The sequence below is a fragment of the Podarcis melisellensis genome, assembly GCF_964234715.1.
Source record: "Podarcis melisellensis genome assembly, chromosome: 3".
Taxonomy (NCBI): domain Eukaryota; kingdom Metazoa; phylum Chordata; class Lepidosauria; order Squamata; family Lacertidae; genus Podarcis; species Podarcis melisellensis.
This window is the reverse complement of record NC_138530.1, coordinates 2,467,040-2,493,649: the sequence shown is the minus strand read 5'-3', so window position 1 is coordinate 2,493,649 and position 26,610 is coordinate 2,467,040. Positions and strand designations below refer to the sequence as shown.

Sequence of the window (26,610 nt, the reverse complement as noted above, 5' to 3'; positions counted from 1 at the left end):
TAGTCACAGGGCTTCTGCTGTGCTTGCAAAGTTGAAGGCACCTATGTTTCTGAATCCAAGTTGCTCTAAACCACAGGAAGGGAGAGGGCTCTTGTGCTCAGATCCTGCTTCCTGGCTTCCCATTGGGTAGGGTTACCAGACGTCCCCATTCCCTGGGAACAGTCCCCGGATTTGCAAATAAGTCCCTGGACAAATTCCATCCCCGGAATGTCCCTGGATTTCATCTAATGTCCCCGGGAAATGCCGCAGCGGCAGTCTCAGCAGCCCAGAGCAGTTGGCTCTGGCTGGCTTCAGGAGCTGCTTGGAAGTCCCCATGTGATGGTGGAGCAGGGGCTCAAAGATGCAGCTTCTGGGCTGCTTCCACCTTCCCTGACCCCAGCAACTCAGCTGTGAAGGGAGGCTTCGCGCTGCCTATCTGAGCTTGCGTGCAAGCAGGAGGGGGCAGGGAACTCTCAGTTAGGCAATGGGAAGCCTCCCTTCCCAGCTGAGGGATCCCTGCCCCCTGCTGCTTGCATGCAGGTAGGAATGGGATTGGGGCTGCTCCCATGGGAAGGGAGGCATCGTGCTGCCTGAGTCTCACCACTGCTACTGCTCTCGGCCCCCCTCCTCCGCCTTCCATGCCTGACCCACCGCGCACCACTTCCCCACCACCACCGAAGAACCAACAACTCAGGGGCTGCCCAGGCTCATGGAGAAAGGAGATAGAAGCCTCGGAGGAAGGGGAAACATGGCGGTTGAGGTCAAGGCGACGACTGCCTCTCTGCCACTGCCATCGCTGCAGCATCAATGTCCTGAACTTGTTGTTTTGTTTTGTTTTGTTTTGTTTTGTTTGTTTATTTATTTATTGTGTCCCCAGATTCATTGGAAAAAATCTGGTAACCTAACCTGGCTCCAATACTTTGGCCACCTCATGAGAAGAGAAGACTACCTGGAAAAGACCCTGATGTTGGGAAAGATGGTGGGACAGTGTTCTCGAATCTACTAGCATGAGTTTGATCAAACTGGGGGAGGCAGTGGAAGACAGAGGTACCACTGTATGTAAATCTAGCACTGGGCCTAATTCAGCAGCCGCTTCTTATATTCTCACTTTAACTGCACTGGTTTGCGATTTAATTCCTCCCACAAAATTACTGGCAGTCTGGGGGCGCCCTGGATGCTATATTAATCTGTTCTGCAATCAGATGCATTTTTTATAATACCTGTATCAGTGTTTATTACTTGGGCTAAAGATAGATGATCACAATAAGTGACAAAACACTATTGTCCCACCGTGTATTATTATTATCCTCACCAAAGGTTCAAAATAGATCTTGGCAGCTGCAGAACTTGGAACGGCAAGCTGTGCGCTGCATGGTGCCTGGGTGTTTGCGAGCTCAGATTTATATGCAAGTGCGAAAGAGAAGAGGCATCTGCTCCTCTTGCCGGCCCGCACGCCCCGTCCCTGGCAGAGGCTCAACTATGGGGCAGGAGCGGAGCGATAAAAAAAGGCAATAAGAGAAACCTCCCACAAATACTTTCATGTTTTTGTCTCCAGGAGGCAAGAATTGGGACAAGATTGGAGGAGCTGTAAAGCAGAGGTTAGGTGGCCATCTGTCATGAATGGTCTAGCTGAGATTACTGCATTGCAGGGGGTTGGACCAGATGACTCTGGGGGTCCCTTCCGACCAGTGCCGGTTTTACGTATAAGCTAAACAAGCTGTAGCTTAGGGCCCCACTCTCTTGAAAGTAAAAGACGTCTGCTTCTTGGGAGAAAAGCAATGACAATCCTAGACAGCATCTTAAAAAGCAGAGACATCAGCTTGCCAACAAAAGTCCGTATAGTTCAAGCTCTGGTTTTCCCAGTAGTGATGTATGGAAGTGAGAGCTGGACCACAAAGAAGGCTGATCCCCAAAGAATGGATGCTTTTGAATTCTGGTGCTCTCCTGCCTTCCTCCTTTAACCCACCACAGCAACCTTGCAGGGTAGGCCAGGCGGAGAGGCAGGACTAGCCCCAAAGTCACACCCACTGAGATTCATAACGGCTGAGGGGGCAGATTTGAACTCTGGTCCCCCAGTTCTGACACTCTAACCACTACACTGTACTGGCTCTCTCCTTAAAACTTCTTAAAAATATTAGCCCAAAGCCAGGATCAATATGGAAGTCTTTAAAGAAGGTAAAGGGACCCCTGACCACTAGGTCCAGTCGCGAGCGACTCTGGGGTTGTGGCACTCATCTTGCTTTACTGGCCGAAGGAGCTGGTGTTTGTCCACAGACAGCTTCCAGGTCATGTGGCCAGCATGACTAAGCCGCTTCTGGCAGACCAGAGCTGCGCACAATCTCTGCTGACAAGACACTCTGAGTTGCACCCCGTGGGGGCATCACTTGTGCATGCTATTACACGTGCACCCCCCCCCAACCTGGCCAGGCTGAATTGGCCCGCCACCCCCCATCCACCCACTGAGGGGGGGTCTGGGGTCTTCCTTGAAAATATGGGGGGGCGTGCTCACTTTCAGGAGGGCCCAGATGGTGCACCTGTTGCTAACCTTTGTTCCAAGAAAACCAAACTTGGATAAGCATATATCTCTGTGTCTTCAACTTCCAGGTCTGTTCACCCTGCAGAACTCTGGCTCTTGTTCTTCAACCTAGCAGGTAGACAAGGGTGTGTGTGGAGCCCCCATTATCCTGGAGGTCCCCATCACTCTTGTGACCTGGTTCATCCTTTTGAGACGTTGATGGGGACACTTAAGTGGCCAGGGAAGGTCTTTGTCTTATAAAGCAACTCATCTGACTAGTTCAGCAATAGAATCCTCTTTTAGATTCTCTCCCTCGCTGGGTACAGGACTCCAAGGATTGGTCCCAGAGCACCATCCAGACCGACCACCGAAACTCACAACACTACATAACAAACATCTCTCGGCGGTGTACAGAAAACTAAAGCAAACAACTTGTACGACAGCAAACATTGCAAAACTACTCTGATATAAAAATGCACAGATGGCAGAGGAGGAGATGGTTGGACAGTGTTCTCGAAGCTATCAGCATGAGTTTGACCAAACTGCGGGAGGCAGTGGAAGACAGGAGTGCCTGGCGTGCTCTGGTCCAGGGGGTCACAAAGAGTCGGACATGACTAAACGACTAAACAATAACAACATAAAAATGCTCCATTGATACAAAGGTCAGTAATCCATATAAAAGAAGTGTCAGTTCCTTCTCCTCCAGGGGTTGGTCTAAATGACCCTTGGGATTCCTCCCAACTCTACAGTTCCTTCTATCCATCCACCTGGGCTCTCACCCAGTGCCTAAGCAAAATCACAAATCACCCACAGACTTCCCACAAAGAGGAAGGTTCCTTGAACCTGTGGACGTCGCCTTAGTCTGTGAATCTTTCACACAGAAAGAGACCCAGGAAGTCAAGTCAATGCATTGATCACCAACATGACTCTCCCCTCGGTTTCAGAGTCAGCTGCCCTGGCATCCAGCAGCCACCAGGTCCACCCTCTTCTCCTTACCTGCCATTGTTGGATTCAGGATGGACTCCTGCTGTTGCCTTGTGGGAGAGATCTCGCTCTGCTCTGCTTCAGAGACCTTCTGGGAAGCCAAATCCTGGAAAGCTCAGATGGCAAAGCTGGCAGAAGGCGGCAGCTTGCTCTGTTTCAACAAGTTGCTCAGAAAACCTGGACTGCTTTCTCTCTTCAACTCGCTCTTCAAGTCTGCCAGGCTCCTCTGGGTACTTGTTTGTGGACTGCAGCACCCATCTGCCACCGATCTAGCTGGGCACACCCGTCTCCCATCTGCTTTGCCTCGGAGGACCAAGGCAAAATGCCACCTGGTTCAGTGGCAGGCCAGACCCGTGTCCTGCACTGCTGAGGGGGTCAAACGCTTCTCCTTTGGCACTACGGAGAACCAGAAGAACAGGGTACCACGTGCAAAAGTCTGGGCTGCAGAGGTGGGAGGCCTCTTGGGCCCACGGCAGTGTGCATGCCACCGTGCCCAGCTGGGAGGAGGCTGGTGGACGGAGTTCCTTTGTCAAGCCACGTTCCTCCCTAGACTCCCGACACCCACCTGCTTCCTCGCGGGCTGCCCACTGCTGTTTCCATGGACACGGGTAGCAGCAGCTGTCAGTGCCAGCAGGGTCTCGGCGACGCAAGGAACCCAGTCATCCGAGCAGTGAATCCACGGCGGAAGGCCATCTCCCGCAGGCTCGGATTCTGCTCCGCAGGGGGAGAGAGGGGTTCAACGGGAGTAGGCCATGTCCCCTGCTTCATCTGCCAGCGATGGAGAAAAGAGAGGCAAGCAAACACACGCACCAGGAGTAAACTTTGGGGAAAGGCGCTGGCGAGTCAGCTCCGATTCCTCCAGACCGGCTGCCTCCCTTGCTCAGAGAAAAAAATGGAAGAGGGAGGCAGAGCATCCAAGATATCGAATGCAGGTTTATTCTTAGAACAAGGGGACGTCGAAGACATGCTGTCAGCCAACGCTCTCCAGCTGTCCCCGTGGGTGGCGTGACGTTGGAGGTATTTGGAAGCAGAAGAAGGAGAGATAGAGAGGTGGTGTTTTGGACTCGGCCTCCTCTGTTTTAGGGAAGGGCCATAGCTCAGTGGTAGGGCATCTGCTTGGCAGGCGGAAGGTACTCTTGCCTGAGAGCCTGGAGGGCTGCTGCCAGTCTGGGTTGACAGTACTAAGCTAGAGGGACTAGTGGTCAGTTTAAGCTGCTGTCAGTGTTTCTGAAGTTTTCTTCCTCGTCTCTCCAGCAATTGTGACCCAGCAAGGGACAGGGAAATTTAAAGAACAACAACAACAACAACAATTTATTATTTTTACCCCGCCCATCTGGGCGGCTTCCAACAAAATATTAAAATACCGTAATATATCAAACATTAAAAGCTTCCCTAAACAGGGCTGCCTTCAGATGTCTTCTAAAAGTCTGGTAGTTGTTGTTCTCTTTGACATCTGGTGGGAGGGTGTTCCACAGGGTGGGTGCCACCACTGAGAAGGCCCTCTGCCTGGTTCCCTGTAACCTCACTTCTCGCAGGGAGGGAACCACCAGAAGGCCCTCGGAGCTGGACCTCAGTGTCCGGGCAGAATGATGGGGGTGGAGATGCTCCTTCAGGTATACTGGACTGAGGCCATTTAGGGCTTTCAAAGTCAGCACCAACACTTTGAATTGTGCTCGGAAACAAACTGAAGCCAATGTAGGTCTTTCAGGACTGATGTTATGTGGTCTCGGCAGCCACTCCCAGTCACCAGTCTAGCTTCCGCATTCTGGATTAGTTGTAATTTCCAGGTCACCTTCAAAGGTAGCCCCACGTAGAGTGCATGGCAGTAGTCTAAGCGGGAGATAACCAGAGCATGCACCAATCTGGCGAGACAGTCTGCGGGCAGGAAGGGTCTCATCCTGCGTACCAGATGGAGCTGGTGGACAGCTGCCCTGGAAACAGATTTGACCTGTGCCTCCATGGACAGCTGTGAGTCCAAAATGACTCCCAGGCTGCGCACCTGGTCCTTCAGGGACACAGTTACCCCATTCAAGACCAGGGAGTCCCCCACACCCCCTGTCCCACAAGAACAGTACTTCAGTCTTGTCAGGATTCAACCTCAATTCCAGAGTTGGAAGGGACCTCCAAGGGGCATCCAGTCCAACCCCCTGCAATGCAGCTGAAGAATCCCTGGAAGCAGGGGTGAAGCTGCATGCTCTGGCATCGGGGGCGGAGAGCTGGTGTGGCATGGCTGGCGTGCATCCAGGGGGGGGCATGGCGCTGGCGTGGTGGGGTGTGTGTGCGGCGCATGTCTGGGGGGCGGCCATGATGGTACCCCCCTCCCCGATGGTGCCAGGGGCAGTGCCCTCCCCGTCCCCCCCCACGTTCCTCCACCAGTGCCTTGAAGATAGCAGCAAAACTCTGCTTAAAAACCTCAGAGAAAGTAGTACACCATCTTTTAAGGGAGTTCGTTCCACTGTCAAAATGCTCTGACCGTCAGAAAGTTCTTCCAGATGTTTCTTCAGAATCTTCCTTCTTGTAAATCAAATCCATTGGTTCAGGTCCTCCTCCCTGGAGCAGCAGAAAGCAAGCTTGCTCACTCTTCTGTGGGCCAGCACTTCAGATATTTGGAGATGGCTCTCATATCTCCTTTCAGTCTCCTCTTTTCCAGGCTAAACATACCCAATTCCTTCAACCATTCCTCATCAGGTTTGGTTTACAGTCCAAGATGGTCCTGGTCATCTTGGTCCCCCCCCCCTCTGCACACCTTCCAGCTTGTCAACATCCTTCTTAAATGGTGGCACTCAGAACTGGCCAAAGGACTCCAGGTGTGGTCTGACTAAGGAAGAATAGAGCAGTACCATGACTTCCCTTGATCTAGACACTATATTTTTGTTGATGAAGCCTAGAATAGCATTCACTTTTTTCCATGCAGCATCACACTGTTGACTCATAGAATCATAGAATCATAGAGTTGGAAGAGACCACAAGGGCCATCGAGTCCAACCCCCTGCCAAGCAGGAAACACCATCAGAGCACTCCTGACAAATGGTTGTCAAGCCTCTGCTTAAAGACCTCCAAAGAAGGAGACTCCACCACACTCCTTGGCAGCAAATTCCACTGTCAAACAGCTCTTACTGTCAGGAAGTTCTTCCTAATGTTTAGGTGGAATCTTCTTTCTTGTAGTTTGGATCCATTGCTCCGTGTCCGCTTCTCTGGAGCAGCAGAAAACAACCTTTCTCCCTCCTCTATGTGACATCCTTTTATATATTTGAACATGGCTATCATATCACCCCTTAACCTCCTCTTCTCCAGGCTAAACATGCCCAGCTCCCTTAGCCGTTCCTCATAAGGCATCGTTTCCAGGCCTTTGACCATTTTGGTTGCCCTCCTCTGGACACATTCCAGTTTGTCAGTGTTCTTCTTGAACTGTGGTGCCCAGAACTGGACACAGTACTCCAGGTGAGGTCTGACCAGAGCAGAATACAGTGGCACTATTACTTCCCTTGATCTAGATGCTATACTCCTATTGATGCAGCCCAGAATTGCATTGGCTTTTTTAGTTGCCGCGTCACACTCTTGGCTCATGTCAAGTTTGTGGTCAACCGAGACTCCTAGATCCTTTTCACATGTCCTGCTCTCAAGCCAGGTGTCACCCATCTTGTATTTGTGCCTCTCATTTTTTTTGCCTAAGTGCAATACTTTACATTTCTCCCTGTTAAAATTCATCTTGTTTGCTTTGGCCCAGTTCTCTAATCTGTCAAGGTCGTTTTGAAGTGTGATCCTGTCCTCTGGGGTGTTAGCCACCCCTCCCAGTTTGCTGTCATCTGCAAATTTGAGGGTGACCAAGATGAACAAGGTTCTGGAAATGAAGCCATATGAGGAATGGCTGAAGGAGCTGGGTAGGTTTAGCCTGGAGAAGAGGAGACTGAGAGGAGATATGATACCCACCCTCAAATATCCTAAGGGTTGTCATGTGGAAGATGGATCAAGCTAGTTTTCTCCTGCTCTGGGGGGTAGGGCCCAAACCAATGGATTCAAGTCCCATGAATGGAGATTCTGACTGAACATTAGGAAGATCTTTTTGAAGGAAAGAGTTATTTGACAGTGAAATGGACTCCCTCAGAAGGTGGTGGACTCTCCTTCAGTGGAGAATGTTAATCAGAGATTGGGTGGCCACCTGTTAGGGATTCCTTGGTTGGACTAGTTGACCCTCAGGGTCTCTTCCAACTCTATAATTGTTGGATTCTATGATGATAATTGCAATTTTGCTCCATTTTGACCTGAAAGGGGATATGTCTAGCATTGCTCCCCTCCCCCACCAACTGCTCCCCTGAACCTTCTTCAGAACTGGATCAATACCCAATTCCAGTGTGTTTCATGGAAGCAGCTGCCTGTTACTTCACACACCTTTGCTGCCTGTGGACATTTGATGATCATGGAGCAATATTTGTCTGACTTGGAGCCAGACATGGTGAGGAAACAGAACTCAGCTGTGTGACCACAGACTCCCCACCTTGCCTGCTGCATCTTGCACTTCAGCCTCTCAGGATAGGATGTTGAAGCACATGTCAGTTACTCCAAAACCAAAGGAAAGTCACAGTATGGAGAGGAACGGGCAGAGCCCTAACCCAGCGCCCCTTTTCATACAAGGCACCACCACACAGAGGTTTCCAATGCTTGCATTTATTGAAAGGAAAAGCTAAAGCAAATAAGCAGGCGAATCCAATCCTAAACCCAGTTACAAAGATGCCAGCCTCACTGAGCACAGCAGGATTTGCTCTGGAGTAAACGGGCAGAAAGGATTGGGCTGTGACGGATCCTTCCCAGAAACGCCTTCAGCAGCAGCAGCAGCAGTGAGCAAAAGAGGTTTCTGCAGATGTGCAGTCAAGGCAGCTGCATCTCCAGAGAAGAAATGGGGTGGTCCTCCTTTTGTCAGAGGTGATGTGTGATGGGTCTGCTGTAGAGTGAAATGAAAAAGAGAGAAAACACTGTGAATATGTTTGGGAGGGTGCTCAAAAGAGGCCAGGGACCCCCTGAAGACCAAAGAGCCAAATGCTACCTGAATTGGGATTTCACATGGTGGAGGAGTGGGGTTCAGCTTAAACTTTCTGCTGGATGTCGGGAGAGGTTTCCATCCCAAACCCAAACTGCTCCATGCACTTTCTGGAGCTGATGGGAGATACACTCCAAAGCATCTGGTGGCCACCTGGTTGACCAAGGTGCCCTCCAGGCTTTTAAAAGCCTTTTTTCACATGCGGCTCAGTTATCCCACTCCTGTTTATAAGCTGATGGAGTCAAGTGACTCCAAATGTCATCAGGAAATGTTCAAGGTCCAAACTCAAAACAATGAATTTAGCATTCAGGAGAATCTAGCAAGTGCCACCCCTCCACTCCGTGGCTGTTAAGGGTCAAAGACAGGGGGAAGAAGCCGAGCTGTAACTCTCTTTTTTATAATAATAATAATAATAATAATAATAATAATAATAATAATAATAATAATATAATTACTTTTCCAACAATTTAAACACTACAAAAAAATAAACAATACAATACAAAAACACTACATAACACTAACACATTAAACTAACAAAACAAAACAAAGACAGTTTAAAACACATCAAACAATTTCAATATCTTATCTTTCATTCACTTGTTTCAACGACCTCCTCACACCTCCCTTTTCGTATTCCACTTCTGTTAATTGTTTCAGCAATTCCTTTCCATCTTCCTCTGTTTTCTGTCCTATAATGATCTTAACATATTCTAACCTTATTTTCTCCTTTAATACTATAATAATCTATTTATACTTAATTCCTTATAACATTTCTACTAAAGCCATATAACTTCATTCCAACCTTTTTCTAACATTCATTAATTTTACAGTATTTCTGTAAATAGTCTTTAAACTTTTTCCAGTCTTCTTCCACCGACTCTTCTTCCTGGTCTCGGATTCTGCCAGTCATTTCCGCCAATTCCATATAGTCCATCAACTTCATCTGCCATTCTTCCCGGGTGGGTAAATCTTGTGTCTTCCAATACTTCGCGATGAGTATTCTTGCTGCTGTTGTTGCATACATTAAAAAAGTTCTGTCCTTCTTTGGCACCAATTGGCTGACCATGCCCAGGAGAAAGGCCTCTGGTTTCTTCAGGAAGGTATATTTAAATACCTTTTTCATTTCATTATAGAAATGTCTTAATCCTTGGGCACATCCACCAAAGGTGAAAGAATGTTCCTTCCGTCTCATTACATTTCCAACATTTATTGTCAGGTAAATTGTAAATTTTTGCAAGCTTGACTGGTGTCAGGTACCACCTATAAATCATTTTCATTAAACAGAGCTGTAACTCTCTGGCCTTTGGGTTCGTGTCTTTTTGAGATGCCACTGACTTATTTCCAGGCACAGGTATGGTTTTGCCTATAACTCACCTTAGCTGCGCTTGCAGCAACGCCTGTCTCCCGAACACTTCCCAATCTCTTTCTCGCCTTTGTTGCAGGTTTTTCTGCAGCTGCCCCCATTGTTCTGGCAATCCTGGGTGGGACGTTGAGCTACAGACAAATCTGTAAGGGAAAGAGAAGAGAAAAGCAAACTAAGAGAGGGAGATGCAACTACCAAGGAGAGGATCTACCTGGGAAGGCTGCTCCATCTCCCAGGACTGGCCTTCTACACCTTCCATCCTTTGTTTCTCAACAATCCTGCTAGCCAGGACATCTGGAGGGCACCAGGTTGGGGGAGGCTGGTGCAGGATGAAAGGGGCTGGGATGGAGAGTGAGACCCTCCCTCTCCCCCTGCACTTTCAGAAGGAGGGCTGACCTAAGGCAATCACTGGTGTCCTTGTGGCCACTGGAAACCTGGGAGAGAGAAGTTCTCTTGCCCAGGAAACTGGCCCACTCTCTTCTCCACCACAAAGCTGAATCTACTGAAATGTGTCATTACAAATTCTATAGCAGCAGCTTCTTTGGATAAGATTCCATATTTTAGGATTGGAATGGCAATCAGATCACAAGACCTTGCCTGCTGGGATCAGGCCAAAGGGGCCCCATCTAGTCCATCAACCTGGTCTCACAGTGGCCAATCAGATGCCCCATTTGCGAAGTTCTCAAGGGGGACAGAGGGGCAAGAGAATTCCCCACCCATCCCTTTGGGATTCCCTGCAAGTGGTATTCAGAGGCAGGTTTAAAAGGAATAAAACAGAGAGCTGTGGAGCTCAGAGAAGAAGCATCTGAGAAGAAGGCCATACCTGGAGCCACCAGCATCAGGAGGAGAAAGGCGAGAGAGAGGAGGCAGAAGATCTTCATGGCTGGAGGTTGGTGGGAATCCTGGAGATGCCTGAAGCCAAGTGGAAGAGCAGTTGACAGTGGAAGGAGAGGTCCCTCTACTTATAGGTGGATGGAGGACTGTTGAAACCTTGTGGGAAACTAAATGTCTTTTACAGGATAGATGTCACAATCCCTGTGGGGCAGAAGAAGATGAGAATTGCTCTCTGGATTTGAGTAATGCTCTTTTGCAAAACCACATACGGAAGAATGACCACAAACCTGGGTAGCGTCACTGACTGTCAAAGAGAGGGAACTGGGTTGTTTCTAAAATGTTGCCCTCGATGAATGAATTTTCCAAGAATGTATTGAGATTACAAATATTTTTTCAGTTCATTGCGATCAAAATTTTTGCAGCTGTGGTTACATATAAAAAGATTTCTCTTACGTTCTTTGGTATCTCACTGCCTAGAATTCGCAGTAAGAAGGCCTCAGGTTTCGGGTTGTTGTTTTTTAAAATTTAATTTTAATTTTTCTTTTTTAGGGAGAGGATTATTATGAAACTAGACTGGCAGAATAAATTATTAGAGTTTGCTGAAATGGCACAAATGACAAACAGACCGAGAAGCAACTCAAATCAAAGCTTTATTTTTAAAAATGGGACATGTTCAAGAATATAACACTGGTGCGCCATCTATGGTAGCATTTGAATGATTTTTGTGTATATTAATAACCAAAACAAAGTAACAAGAAACAAAAGATGTAAGAAAATATAAGATACTATAAATAGAACAGTGAGAGATTTTAATAGACAGTGAGAGATTTTACTTTCTTGGGCTCCATGATCATTGCACATGGTGGCAGCAGTCACAAAATAAAAAGACGCCTGCTTCTTGGGAGAAAAGCAATGAGAAACCTGGACAGCATCTTAAAAGCAGAGACATCACCTTGCCAACAAAAGTCCATATAGTTAAAGCTATGGCTTTCTCAGTAGTGATGTATGGAAGTGAGAGCTGGACCATAAAGAAGGCTGATCGCCGAAGAATGGATGCTTTTGAATTCTGGTGCTGGAGGAGACTCTTGAGAGTCCCATGGACTGCAAGAAGATCAAACCATTCCATTCTGAAGGAAATCAGCCCTGATTGCTCACTGGAAGGACCGATCCTGAAGCTGAGGCTCCAATACTTTGGCCACCTCATGAGAAGAGAAGACACCCTGGAAAAGACCCTGATATTGGGAAAGATGGAGGGCACAAGGAGAAGGGGGCGACAGAGGACGAGATGGTTGGACACTGTTCTCGAAGCTACCAGCATGAGTTTGACCAAACTGCGGGAGGCAGTGGAAGACAGAAGTGCCTGGCGTGCTCTGGTCCAGGGGGTCACGAAGAGGAGGACACGACTAAACGATTAAACAGCAGCAACATAAATAGAACAGAGTAATAACTATTTGCACAATTGAAAAGCAGTAATGCTAAATACATGGGGGGGCAGGGAGTCCTGCGTAGACAAGCAAGAATATATGGTGAAATGAATTGTATATGGAATATTAGACTGTTATCCTTTTCCTAATGATCCCTTGCATGAAGTCCATCTTTTTCACAGCTGGGCCCACGGGGCCCACATCTTCTTGGAGCTCTTTACTATGACTCCAAGGTCTCATTGCTAGTCAGTCACCACCAGTTCACACCCCATGAGGGTACACCAAGAACCTGCAGGCACTGGACCCCAAAACTCTGTTGACACTAGAGGGCCTATCCAGTTTTCCATCAGTAATCCTCATGTGTGTTAATGAAGTCATAGTCCCGCTCTCTTCTGACTTGCTCAGACCCCACCTAAAGTCCTGTGCCCAGTTCTGGTCATCACCATTTAAGAAGGATGTTGTCAAGCTGGAAGGTGTGCAGAAGAGGGTGACCAAGAGGATCCAGGGTCTGGGAGTGAAGCCTGATGAGGAATGGTGGAATGGAGGAATGGGGTAGGTCATGCTTAGCTTGGATGAAATGAGATCTGAAAGCCATCTTCAAATATCTCAAGGGATGCCTCATGAAAGATAGAGCAGACCTGCTTTATCCTGCTCTGGAAGGTAGGGCCCAAACCAATGCATTCAAATTCCATGTATGAAGATTCTGATTGAACATTAGGAAGATCTTTCTGAGGGTAAGAATTGTCTGAGAGTTGAATGGACTCCATCAAAAGGTGGTGGACTCTTCTCCAGTGGAGGTTATCAAGCAGAGATTCCACCTCTCAGGGACTCTTTAGCTTAGACTAGATGACTCTCAGGGTCCCTTCCAACTCTACAATTCCAGGATTCTATGATAAATGCCATTTCGCTCCATTTTGACCTGGCATTGCTGTCCGAAACTCTCACCCACCTCTCCCCCCATCCCACCTCCTTCTGATCTGGGCCAATTCCCAATTCCTCTGTGTTTCACAGCAGCAGTTGCCTGTTACTTCACACACCTTTGCTGCCTGTGGACAGTCGCTGATCATGGAGCAATATTTGTCTGCCTTGGAGCCAGACATGGTGAGGAAACAGAACTCAGCGGTGAGACCACAGGCTCCCCACCTTGCCTGCTGCATCTTGCACTTCAGTCTCTTGGGAAAGGGCTGAAGACGTCCCATGTCTGTGTAGGTTGCAAAAGATGAGCAGATGCCCTGGAAGTTTCACAGGACGCACTAATACTCCTCACCCAGAATAATATGGGAACGTGACCCTCACTTTTGAGCCCCCATCTCTCTCCCACGGACACATAAATTCACAACAGTGCACACATTTTTATACCAATGCCTGCCATTGCCAACACAATCAAAACCAAGTGTTGCTTCAGCACTACAAATAAAATGCAAACAGCACAACACACACTTTCAGGCAATTCAGAAAAGGAGGGTTAAACCTTCCCTTTCTTTGGAAAATTGGATATGGAGTCTGATTGAGGGCTTGGAAGGGAAATGGCACAGTTTGATGCTGGAAAAAATGGGGTTGTTTCCAAGGCTGCTGTCCTGTTCAGGGAAGAGATTTCTGCTTGGTATAGGACATTTCCCTCCTCTCCCCTGAACACTCCCCCCAGGCACCCTCAAAATCTGCTCTAAAGTTTGGAATGATTCTCCAGATCAGATTTTGGTGGTTCCTGGGGCAGAGATGGGTTTAGGGCAGTGTTTTCCCACATGAGGTGCATGGAGGCTGCTGAGTTTTGTCCTTGCACCTGGCGCCACTGAAATATGAAAGACCAACATCCACCACTGTCCAGGGAGAGGAGAGGAATCAGGAGTCAATTTGTGAATTTGGAGACAAGCCATTGAGTTGCAGATGGTGGAGAGAAAGCCCAGGTGGAAATGATGGTATGAGATGTGGATCTGAAGGACTTTGCATGAGATGAGCCCTGAAACGGACCAGCCCAAAGGCCTGTCTAGTCCAGCACCCCTTGCTCTTTCCCACAAGTTCACACTCTCTTTTGTAAACCAAGGAGAGGCTGTTTTCACAAACAAGCGGCATAGAATGGCAAAAGCTCCCAGCAGCCTCAGCCTCACATGGTCAAGCATAGGGCAATGGGAGTAGTCTTCCCAAACATCTGGAGGGCACTAGGTTGGTGAAGGCTGTGATGCGACCTCTGTCCAGATCTCTCGTCTTACCCCTTTGGTCCCCATCCCAACAAGGACTGCGAGACTTGCATTCTTGCTCTATGCCCCAATGGACATTTCTTTTATTGTCCACCATCATTACGCTTTCATTATAAGGTTGGGAATAGAGTAGTCGCTTTGGAATACGATAATCATCTAAACCTCATGACCAGTCCAACGAAGTTGATGTTGGAGAATCATTGCTTCAACACTGATGAGGGGGCAATAGCAAAGAACCTTCAGCATCCAAAATAAACCAAAAATGGGAAGTAGAAGAACGACATATGGATATTAATTTATTTACAAAAAAGCCCATTGTTTTTTGGCCCTCATTGAAATGCAATGTTGAAGCAAACTGTAAGAATCTCTAAGAAGATATGCCTTTCATTTCTCCTGCTATTTGTCCTCCAAATATGGAAAAGAAAAGGCATGACCTCAAAAGGATGCTAAGAAATCACTCTTCTTCAATGGATAGCTTGCCAGTGGGGTCCTCTTTGTGTTTTTGCCAGGTAAATGGGAGACATTAAATTCAGCTGGCAGTTAAAGTCCTTTATCCTTCCAAACTTTGAATTTTCCAAGGCGGTTCTCCAGTCACATAACTGGTACCCAAACCCATAAAGTGGAGTACCAGTAGCCATTGATAACCCACAAATAACAGCTTTTCAAAACCATCTAATTTGGTGGCACTATGTGTAGGGACAAACCTAGACAGCATCATAAAAAGCAGAGACATCACCTTGCCAACAAAGGTCCATATAGTTAAAGCTCTGGTTTTCCCAGTAGTGATGTATGGAAGTGAAAGTTGGACCATCAAGAAGGCTGATCGCCGAAGAATGGATGCTTTTGAATTATGGTGCTGGAGGAGACTTTTGAAAGTCCCATGGACTGCAAGAAGATCAAGCCTCTCCATTTTGAAGGAAATCAGCCCTGAGTGCTCACTGGAAGGACAGTTCCTGAAGCTGAGGCTCCAATACTTTGGCCACCACATGAGAAGAGAAGACTCCCTGGAAAAGACCCTGATGTTGGGAAAGATGGAGGGCACAAGGAGAAGGGGACGACAGAGGACGGGATGGTGGGACAGTGTTCTCAAAGCTACCAGCATGAGTTTGACCAAACTGTGGGAGGCGGTGGAAGACAGGAGTGCCTGGCGTGCTCTGGTCCATGGGGTCACGAAGAGTCAGACACGACTAAACGACTAAACAACCACAATCTCCTGTAGGCGCAAACTCCATCCTTTAACTATGTGCTGTGAAGGATCTTTTTCAAATGCATTATCTGAAGAAACCTTAATTCTACAAAGGGCATAAGGAGATCCCTGCTGGATCAGACCAGCAGCCTACAAGAGTCAACCATTGTTGGGAAGAAGGCTACTAGAAACACACATATGAGAAACAGCCATGCCCTCGCTTGTGATTGTGAGCAACTGGAGTTCAGAGACTGAAGCAGTGGAAGGAAAATTGCCCTGGGAGCCGGGAGCCCTGATAGCCTTCTCCTCCAAGAACGTGCTTTTCCTCTATTAACTTCATGGTAAACTCAATGCATAGCTGGGAAATTAATTCTCCAATGCCATAATTTCAGAAACAACTCTCTCTGCTTCTCTTTGTCAGTCAGTGACACTAGCCTGGTTTGTGGTCATTCTTCCATATGTGGTTTTGCACAAGAGCATTACTTAAATCCAGATGGCAATTCTCATCTTCTTCTGCCCCACAGGGATTGTGACATCTATCCTGTAAAAGACATTTGGCTTCCCACAAGGTTTCAACAGTCTTCCATCCACCTATAAGTAGAGGGACCTCTCCTTCCACTGTCAACTGCTCTTCCACTTGGCTTCAGGCATCTCCAGGACTCCCACCACCCTCCAGCCATGAAGATCTTCTGCCTCCTCTCTCTCGCCTTCCTTCTCCTGATGCTGGTGGCTCCAGGTATGGCCTTCTTCTCAGATGATTCTTCTCTGAGCTCCACAGCTCTCTGTTTTATTCCTTTTAAATCTGCCTCTGAATACCATTTGCAGGGAATCCCAAAGGGATGGGTGGGGAATTCTCTTCCCCATCTGTCCCCCTTGAGAACTTCCCAAATGGGGCATCTGGTTGGCCACTGTGAGACCAGGTTGATGGACTTGATTCCAGCAGCCAGGCTCTTAGTTGCATCTCCCTCTCTTAGTTTGCTTTTCTCTTCGCTTTCCCTTACAGATTTCACGGGAGCTCAACGTCCCACCCAGGATTGCCAGAACAATGGAGGCAGCTGCAGAAAAACCTGCAACAAAGGCGAGAAAGAGATTGGGAAGTGTTCGGGAGACAGGCGTTGCTGCAAGCGCAGCTAAGGTGAGTTATAGGCAAAACCATACCTGTGTCTGGAAATACATCTGTGACATCTCAAAGAGACACGACCCCCAAAGGCCTGAGAGTTACAGATCTGCTTTTTCTCCCTGTCTTTGACCCTTAACAGCACTTGCTAGATTCTCCCTAAGGCTAAATTCACTGTTTGGGGATCTTGAGAATTCCCTGATGGCATTTGGAGCTACTTGACTCTAGGAACTTGGAAAAGAGAAGCCAGAGAACTGTGCCCAATGTAAAATATGTTATTCGGAAGCCTAGAGGGCAGCCTTTGTCAACCAGGTGCTGACTGGATGTTTTGGATTATATCTATCATCAGCCCTAGACAGTGCAGCGAGGCATTTGGGTTTGGGATGGATACCTCTCCCAACCTCTTCACATTCAGAAAGTCACACTCTAACCAAATCTAACCAGCTGAGCTAAGGTCTGAGCCAACTCTCCAACCCCATGAAATTCCAACTCTTATAGCATCCAGTCCTTGGTCTTCAGGGGGTCCCTGGCCTGTTTTGAGCACCCTCCCACCCGTATTCATGGTGTTTCCTCTCTTTATTGTTCAACTCTACAGGAGACCCATCACACATCATCTCTGATGAAAGGAAGACCACCCCGCTTCATCTCTGGAGATGTAGCTACCTTGACTGCACCTCTGCAGAAACCTCTCTGCTCTCTGCTGCTGCTGAAGGCGCTTCTGGGAAGGATCCATCCCTGCCCAATCCTTTCTGCCCATTTACTCCAGAGCAAGTCCTGCTGTGCTCAGTGAGGCTGGCATCTTTGTAACTGGGTTTAGGATTGGGTTTGCTTGCTCATTTGCTTAAGCTTTTCCTTTCAATAAATGCAAGCATTGGAAACCTCTGTGTGGTGGTGCCTTGTATGAAAAGGGGTGCAGGGTTGGGGTGGGGGCTCTACCATTTCATCTCCATACTGTGACTTTGATTTGACTTGGGAGTAACTGACAGGTGCTTCTGTACACCAACACAGTAGAATTGGGAATTGGTCCAGTTCCGAAGGAGGTTGAGAGGGGCTGTTGGTGGGAGAGGGGAGAAGCAATGCTAGACACATCCCCTTCCAGGTCAAAATGGAGCAAAATCGCAATTATCATCATAAAATCCAACAAGTATAGAGTTGGAAGGGACCCTGAGGTTCAACTAGTCCAAGTTAAAGACAGATGGCCATCCATTCTCTGCTTAAAATTCTCCACTGAAGGAGAGTCCACCACCTTCTGAGGGAGTCCATTCCATGGTCAAACATCTCTTTCCATCAAAAAATCTTCCTAATGTTCAGCATCCCTCCCCCCACACATCATGTGGGAAAACACTGCCCTAAACCCACCTCTGCCCCAGGAACCACCAAAATCTGATCTGGAGAGTCATTCTAATCTTTAGAGCAGATTTTGAGGTGCCTGGGGGGAGTCTTCAGGGAAGAGGAGGAAATGTCCTATACCAAGCAGAAATCTCTTTCCTGAACAGGACAGCAGCCTTGGAAACAACCCAATCATTCCTGCACCTAACTGTTCCATTGCCCTTCCAAGCCCTCAATCAGACTCCATATCCATTTTTCCAAAGAAAATGGTCTTAATGTGTGTGTTGTGCTGTTTGCATTTTACTTGTAGTGCTGAATCAACACTTGGTTTTGATGTTGTTGGCAATGGCAGGCATTGGTATGAAATTGTGTGCACTGTTGTGAATTTATGGGTCCAAGGGAGAGAGATGGGGCTCAAAAGTGAGGGTCACACTCTCATGTTATTCTGGGGGAGGAGTATTAGTGCCGTTCGTGAGCTGTTGGTCTGTGCTGTGAAACTTCCAGGGCATTTGCTCATCTTTTGCAACCTACACAGACATGGGATGTCTTCAGCATCCTTTCCCAAGAGACTGAAGTGCAAGATGCAGCAGGCAAGGTGGGGAGCCTGTGGTCTCACGGCTGAGTTCTGTTTCCTCACCATGTCTGGCTCCAAGGCAGACAAATATTGCTCCATGATCAGCGAATGTCCACAGGGTGAAAAGGTGTGTGAAGTAACAGGCAGCTGCTTCCGTGAAATGCAGAGGAATTGGGAATTGGCCCAGATCAGAAGGAGTGGGGGGGGGGGACAGTTGGTGAGAATTGGGGACAGCAATGCCAGGTCAAAATGGAGCAAAATGGCATTTATCATAGAATCCTGGAATAGTAGAGTTGGAAAGGTCCATGGGTGGCTCAAAATATGTATAAAAACATCAAAACACATTAAACATTAAACTTTTAAAACTTCCCTATACAAGACTGCATGTTTCATAAACAGGAATTGAGCGCCTCACCTTCAAGAAAACTGAATTCTGGGCAAACACTGGAACTCCTGGGTTTTCTCAATGCTCAGAAATTTGGGTGTTGCATAACAATATTATCAAGGAATCCTCACATGTGTTATTCCCCCCTTTTCTCCAGTTCCATATCTGAATCAGTTTGCATGGAAGGGGTGCTTTTGGCATTGCTGCTCCCAAATCCCACCCACTGTCCCCCAATATCACCTTCTGATCTGGGCTCATTCCCGAATTCACTGTGATGAATCTGGCAGTTGCTTCACCCAACTCTGCTGCCTGTGGGCATCCGATGGAGCAACGCTTGTCCGTTAACTTGAAGCAAGACCAGGTGGGGAAATGGGACTTAGCTCTGTGACCACAGGTTTCCCCATCTTCCCTGCTGGGTTGGCACTCCAGGCTCTTGGGAAAGGATGCTGAAGACATCTCCTGGGGCCCATCTCTGTGGAGATTGCAAAAGACCAGCAACTGCCTTCTAAATGTTACAGGCACAGCCCAGACCTACAGCCCACAACTGGCACTGATACATCTTCCACTTCCCCAAATTTAAATATAAAAGCCTTGCCCTCACCTTTGGATGCCCACTTTTTGAAGCTGAAGTTGGATGCAGAGATTCCTGCAATGCAGGGGTTTGACTAGATGACACTTGGGGTATCTTCCAATGCTGAAGCTCAGAACCTCATGAACCTCAGAGCGCATGAACCTCAGGGCTTGCCACATACATCTTGCAAATGACGGTTGGCAACCCACTAGATTTCAACAGTCCTCGAGGCACCTATAATTTGTATCATCCTTCCTTCCCCAGTCCACTTGGCTTCTGGTACCTCCAGGATTCCCACCAACCTCCAGCCATGAAGATCTTCTGCCTCCTCTCTGTGGCCATCCTCTTCTTGATGCTGCTGGCTCCAGGTATGGCCTTCTTCTCGCATGCTTCTTCCCTGAGCCGCTTCACAGCTCTCAGCTTTATTCCTTTTAAACCTGACTCTGAACACCACTTGCTGTGACTCCCAAAGTGGTGGGATCTTGCCCCTATGTCCTCCTGGAGAATATCCCAAATGGGACTTTAGGTTGAACATTGTGAGAAGAGGATACTGGACTAGATGGGCCTCCTTTGGGCAGATCCACCAGTCAGTCTCTTCTGATTACATCCTTTATAAGATCCACAGAAGCTTTCAAACTATACAATGTGCTTCAGCACACTCAGCTTTGCCTTTTGTAAAAGACATGGCCAGTTTCCTGGGCAAGGGGGCTTCTCTATCCCAGTCTGCCAGTGGCCGCCTAGGGAAACCAGTGACTCTGATGCAGCCTTCCCAACCACCTTGGCTCAGACCCTGTCCTGAAGGTGCAGGGAGGCTGCAGAAGGGACTGACTCTCTGCTCCAGCCCTGCATTCTTCCTGCACCAGCTTTCCCCAACCTGGTGCCCTCCGGGTGTCCAAGCCAGCGGGGCCATTGTGGAAGAAGTTGTGGAAGGTCAGTCCTGAGAGACAGAGCCTTCAAACTCTTCCTTTTCCTCCTCCAGATTTCACCAGAGCCAAAGTTGCTGTTCCGATATGTGAACGTATCGGTGGAAAATGCATAAGGTGGTGCCCGAAGCCACTTTTTATGTGTTCATCTGTCCTAATGTGTTGCCGTTAAGGTGAGTTAAATCCAGTCTTAGCTGTGACCAAACATTAGTCTCATGAACCCAAATGCATGTGACTCATCGCTCTGTACCCCCCTCCACCTCCCTCTCTTAACCTTTCCAGCCAGTTTAAGGGGAACAATATTAATGTCTGCACAGGGGGTTGAAAACCCTTTCCTCTCCCCTTGCTGTCCCCATGAAAGCTCTCTGACCCCTCAGCTACAACTCCCCTTAGCCTCCCTTGGCTCAAAAAACACCTCTTCGTGGCATGAGAGGGTGGGGGCTCAGTCGCTGACCCTCCTCAAATAGCAAAGGCAACCTGTGTGAAATGTTCCTGTGAAGGTGGTTATTGAATCACAGAATTGTAGAGTTGGAAGAGAAATTCCAATGGCTGGGAGGGAAAGGGTTAAAGGCACACCAGCGCACAAACAATGATCTCCTCAAATGTGTCCTCTCTTGGGGTTGCTGTTCGCATAAAGAAGAAGGAGGAAAAGAACCACATTAGAAAAATAGTGTGTATGGCAGCCATGCCCCACTCAGACCTCCCCCAAAGTGCATACAGGAAATGCCCAGAGCTCTCTCTTACAATCACAGAATAGAAATGTAGCGTTGGGAGGGACTGAATGGGTCATCTAGTCCAACCCTCTGCAAAACAGATCCTCTGTGTGCAGTTTGAACTCTAATAGCAGCAGCTCTTCTGCCTCCCAGTTGGAGTCACTGGTTGGGGATTTCAGAACCAGCACCCGTTTTCACAGTGTTTCCTCTTCTCACAGGGGGCGGGTAACTCTGCAGATCTCCGGTGCAAGACCTCTGGTGAAAGGAAGACCACCCTGCTCTCCTCTGATGTGCAGCTGCCTCGACTGCACCCCCATCTCTGCTGGGGAAGAAACCGCTTTGCTTGATGCTGTTGAAGACGATGCTGGGAAGGAGTCAAGAGGGAGCCGTCCTGACTGCCTGTCTACTCATGAGTAAGCCCCTCTGTGGCAGTGGGGCCTGACTCGTTAGAAAGTGGGCTCGGGATTGGAGCTTGGATTTGGTTTGCCTGCAATAATGCTTTATCTTTTTCTTTTTAATAAATGCAAGCATTGGAAACCTTTGTGTTGGTTCATGTTGTGAAAAGGTGTGCTGAGTTGAGGGGACATTTGAGACAATGGACAAATATCAACAGGGCGCCACCAGAGAAAAGTCCTCTTCTCTCATTTCCACCCTCCAAACCTCTTGCGAAGGAGGCACACGAAGAAGGGCTTCTGATGATGATCTCAGGGTCCAGGTCAGCTAATATGGGGAGAGGCTGTCCTTGAGATTCTGTGGTCCTGAGCCCATGTGGAGTTTGAGAGCTGAGTTGGAAGCAGCCTGGAAGCTGGAGACACAGATTCCTGTTTTCTGTGCAGAGGACCCAAAGCTCTGATAAACTGAGAAGGATGATTTGGGGGATGTTAATGTTGTGATCTCGTCCATTTTATGCTCAGCCTCTCTATATATGTTCATTAAAAATCATATCACCTAAATACACCCAAGTCTCCACTCACCTTCAAGGAAACCAAGCTCTGGGCAACACTGAAACTCCTGGGTTTTCCCCAGGCTCAGCAATTTGGGTGCAGTGTAAGAATATTTTCAAGGAATTCTCACATGTGTTGTTTGCCCCTTTTCTCCAGCTCCATCCCTGAATCTGTTTACATGGAAAGGGATGTCTTTGGCATTGATGCTCCCCACTCCCACCCACTGTCCCCCGATATCACCTTCTGATCTGGGCTCATTCCCAAGTTCACTGTGCTGCATCTGGCAGTTGCTTCACCCAACTTTGCTGCCTGTGGGCATCTGATGGAGCAACGCTTGTCCGTTAACTTGAAGCAAGACCAGGTGGGGAAATGGGACTTAGCCCTGTGCCCACAGGTTCCCCACCTTGCCTGCTGGGTTGGCACTTCAGGCTCTTGGGAAAGGATGCTGAAGACATCTCCTGGGCCCATCTCTGTGGAGATTGCAAAAGTCCAGCAACTGCCTTCCAAATGTTACAGGCACAGCCCAGACCAACAGCTCACGACTGGCACTGATACTTCTCCCCCATCTCCAAATTTTAATATAAAAGCCTTGCCCTCACCTTTGGGTGCCCACTTTTTGTAGTTACCCCCATATATTCACTACAATGCACAGACGTTTAAACCAGTGTCATCTAGCAATATTAAAATGAAGGATCAAGGAAGCAACACAAATACTACAAAAGCAGCACAACACAAACACACAAATAGAGAGCAGTACAGTGCTCAAACAGTGTCCAGAAAAAGATGAAGATATTGTTGTTGTTTAGTCATTTAGTTGTGTCCGCCTCTTCGTGACCCCCTGGACCAGAGAATGCCAGGCACTCCTGTCTTCCACTGCCTCCCGCAGTTTGGTCAAACTCATGTTCGTAGCTTCGAGAACACTGTCCCAGCACCTCGTCCTCCGTTGTCCCCTTCTTCTTGTGCCCTCCATCTTTCCCAACATCAGGGTCTTTTCCAGGGAGTCTTCTCTTCTTGTGAGGTGGCCAAAGTCTTGGAGCCTCAGCTTCAGGATCTGTCCTTCCAGTGAGCACTCAGGGCTGATTTCCTTCAGAATGGAGAGGTTTGATCTTCTTGCAGTCCATGGGACTCTCCAGAGTCTCCTCCAGCACCAGAATTCAAAAGCATCCATTCTTCGGCGATCAGCCTTCTTGATGGTCCAGCTCTCACTTCCATACATCACTACTGGGAAAACCAGAGCTTTAACTATACGGACCTTTGTTGCCAGGAAGATAGGAGTTGCCTTAACTGATATTTCTGTATTGCCACCAGCATTGACCAGAAAAGGGCAGCAGTGGCCAGTGGGAGACAAATTCAATGAGGGGGGGGGAATCTGTAGCCAATGTGGTACCCTCCACCAGATGCTGTTGACACACAACACCCATCTCACCCCCCCTTTCTCTTCCTGCTGCTTTCCCCAACGTGAAGACATTTAAAGTTGGCGCACCTCAACAAAGGTGGGAATTTGGGACTCATCATGAGAAAGTGAGAAGCTAAGGTGGCTTAAGGGTTTCTGGGAAAGTCCCAGAATTTTGGGGGCAGTTGGAAACAATGTCTTTGGAAATGTGATGAAGAGACAGAGGGGCAAGAACACATAACAATAGTAATAGTAGCATGATTTGTGGGAATGTTCAGGGTTGCAGGAGAGGATATATTGTTTGGTTATAGCCTTTCCAACTTGTGTTAACAAGTTCACAATTTAGCAGAGTAACATTCCCCTTTTAAAACTCGCAGCGGATGCGTTTGCTCAGGCTCGCTAAAGCCTCTATAATAATGGTTCTGGTATTTTCCCCTTATTCCCTCATAAAAGATAAGACACGACACAGTCTTCTATTAAAGTATAAAAAGAGTTTACTCACACTCTGTTCATCGGATCCCAGAAGGCAGACTTAGCTTAGAAAAGTTACATACACCTGGAAACTATCTCATAAGGAGGCAGTCCCTTTGTCCTCTCTTGGAAGCCAAGAGGGCATCTTTGGCTAAGCAGATGTTGCTTCTTCAATGCATGTAGTCAAAGAGAGAGAGATGGCTGCCCTGCCCTGTGCTTTTGCCGTTACCTGCACAGGTGAGGCCATGCCCACCTCTAGTCACATGCAGAGGAAGTCTGTCCCAGACCAGAAGGAAACAGGAAGTTTACCTGCTGGCTGGACAAACATTCCTCCCCATGTGTAAACATGTTCACTCTAGGAATGTTGTACTTGACTGCTCTTGTGTTTCACATCCCACATGATTGAGGGAATTGGGGAGATTGAGAGGAAAAATGAGAGCTGTCTTCCAATATCTCAAAGGCTGCCATGTAGAGAATGGAGCAAGCTTGAGGAGAGAGGGGAGAATCCCAACCAATGGATTCAAAACATTAGGAATATCTGAGTTATTCCACAGTGGAACAGACCCCTTCAGAAGATGGTGGGCTCTCTCCCTTGCAGGAGGATTTGAAGCAGAGGTTGGATGGGCACCAGTCAGAGATTCCTGCAATGCAGGGGTTGGACTAGATGACTATTGGAGTACATTCCAATGCTGTAACTCTATGTGTTTATGATTCTGGGGTGTTTGGCTGCTCCTTGGCACATAAAACTCAGAGCTTGCCACATCCATCCTGCAAACAACGGTTGGCATCCCACAAGATTTCATCAGTCCTCCAACCACCTATAAGTAGAGGGATCTTTCCTTCCCCAGGCAATTGCTCTTCCACTTGGCTTCTGGTACCTCCAGGATTCCCACCAACCTCCAGCCATGAAGATCTTCTGCCTCCTCTCAGTTGCCATCCTCCTCTTGATGCTGCTGGCTCCAGGTATGGCCTTCTTCTCAGATGCTTCTTCTCTATGCTCCAGAACTCTCAGCTTTATTCACTTTAAACCTGACTCTGAACACCACTTGCTGTGACTGGCAAAAAGGTGGGATCTTGCCCCTCTGTCCTCCTGGAGAGTTTCCCAAATGGGGCTTCAGGTTGGACCCTGGGAGAAGAGGATGCTGGACTCAATGGGCCCCCTTTGGCCAGATCTACCAGCCAAGCTCTTCTTATTACCTCATTCATGTGATCCACGGAAGCTCTTGCTTTCAAATCTGCAATAATGCTCTTCCACAAACTCAGCTTTGCGTTGGGTAAAAGAATGGGCCAGTTTCCTTGGCAAGGGGGCATCACTCTCCCAGTTTGTCAGTGGCCACCCAGTGAAGCCAGTGACTTTGATGCAGCCTTTCCTACCACCTTGGCTCAGACCCTGTCCTGGAGGTGCAGGGAGGCAGCAGAAGGGACTGGCTCTCTGCTCCAGCCCTGCATTCTTCTTGCACCAGCTTTCCCCAACCTGGTGCCCTGCGGGTGTCCAAGCCAGCAGGGCCATGGTGGAAGAAGTGGTGGAAGGTGTAGAAGGTCAGTCCTGAGAGACAGAGCCTTCACAGCCTTCTTTTTTCTACTCCAGATTTCACCAGAGGACAACTTATTTGCTTTCAGAGATGTCGACAGCAGAATGGGATACTGCAAATTCTTAGGTGCCGGCAGCCCCTAAGGCCACGCTTTCGGTGTGGTCTCTGGGCATGTTGCCGTTAAGGTGAGTTAAATCAAATCTTAGTTTTCCTCGAAAATTTGTCAGCGGTGTATCATGACCCCAATGCATGTGACTCATCTCTCTGTCCCCCCCCCCCACACTCCACTTCTCTCTTAATCTTTACATTCACTGTGAACAATATTAGTGTGCACACTGGAGGGTGACAACCCTGTCCTCTCCCCTTGCTGCCCCCATGAAAGCTCTCTGACCCCTCAGCCACAACTCTCCTTAGCCTCCCTTGGCTCAAAGAACAGCTCTTCCTGGTGTGAGGGGGTGGGGGCTCAGTCACTGACCCTCCTCAAATAGCAAAGGAAACCTCTGTGAAACGTCCCTGTGCAGGTGGTTATTGAATCACAGAATTGCAGAGTTGGAAGGGAAAGAGTTCAATGCACACCAACACAATGATCTGCTCAAATGTGTCCTCTCCTGGGGTTGCTGTTCACAAAAAGAAGAAGAAGGAAAAAGAACCACATTAGAAAAAAATGTGTATGGCAGTCAAGCCCCACTCAAATTCCCCCAAGTGCATGAAAAAAATCCCCAGAGGTCTCTCTTACAATGATAGAATAGAATTGTAGCGTTGGGAGGGACTGAAGGGGTCATCTAGTCCAACCCTCTACAAAACAGGCCATCTGTGTGCAATTTGAACTCTGACAACAGAAGCTCTTCTGCCTCCCAGTTGGAGTCACTGGTCTGGGTTTTCAGAGCCACCATCAACACCCATTTTAACAGTGTCTCCTCTTCTCGCAGGTGGGGGGTAACTCTGCCAATCTCCGGTGCAAGACCTCTGGTGAAAGGAAGACCACCCTGCTCTCCTCTGATGTGCAGCTGCCTCGACTGCACCCCCATCTCTGCTGGGGAAGAAACTGCTTTGCTTGATGCTGCTGAAGGCATTACTGGGAAGGAGTCAAGAGGGAGCCATCCTGTGAACTCATGAGGAAGCCCCACTGTGAACAGGGAGGCC

The 26,610-nt window shown here is 48.2% G+C and overlaps 1 protein-coding gene and 2 long non-coding RNA genes across 4 annotated transcripts in view; 1 reads left to right on the top strand and 2 right to left on the bottom strand.

Moving 5' to 3' along the window:
• Positions 1 to 4,402, bottom strand: part of EFR3B (EFR3 homolog B) — a 114,036-nt gene extending 109,634 nt beyond the window's left edge. The window contains exon 1 of one of the 2 annotated variants that reach the window (XM_081903889.1): positions 3,491 to 4,402. In XM_081903889.1, coding sequence (XP_081760015.1) covers positions 3,491 to 3,497 — 7 coding nt within the window. In that variant the 5' untranslated portion in view covers positions 3,498 to 4,402. The remainder of the gene's footprint in view (positions 1 to 3,490) is intronic. The other variant, XM_081903891.1, reaches the window with a different exon arrangement.
• A 3,725-nt stretch (positions 4,403 to 8,127) lies between these two features.
• On the bottom strand, positions 8,128 to 10,929 carry LOC309366047. The gene is made up of 3 exons (XR_014166440.1): positions 10,700 to 10,929; positions 9,888 to 10,019; positions 8,128 to 8,417 (listed from the first exon to the last, which is right to left on the bottom strand). It is a non-coding gene; the product is annotated as an uncharacterized lncRNA (long non-coding RNA).
• A 4,815-nt stretch (positions 10,930 to 15,744) lies between these two features.
• LOC309366223 lies at positions 15,745 to 17,458 on the top strand. The gene is made up of 3 exons (XR_014166590.1): positions 15,745 to 16,251; positions 16,519 to 16,650; positions 17,228 to 17,458. It is a non-coding gene; the product is annotated as an uncharacterized lncRNA (long non-coding RNA).
• The last annotated feature ends 9,152 nt before the right edge of the window (positions 17,459 to 26,610 follow it).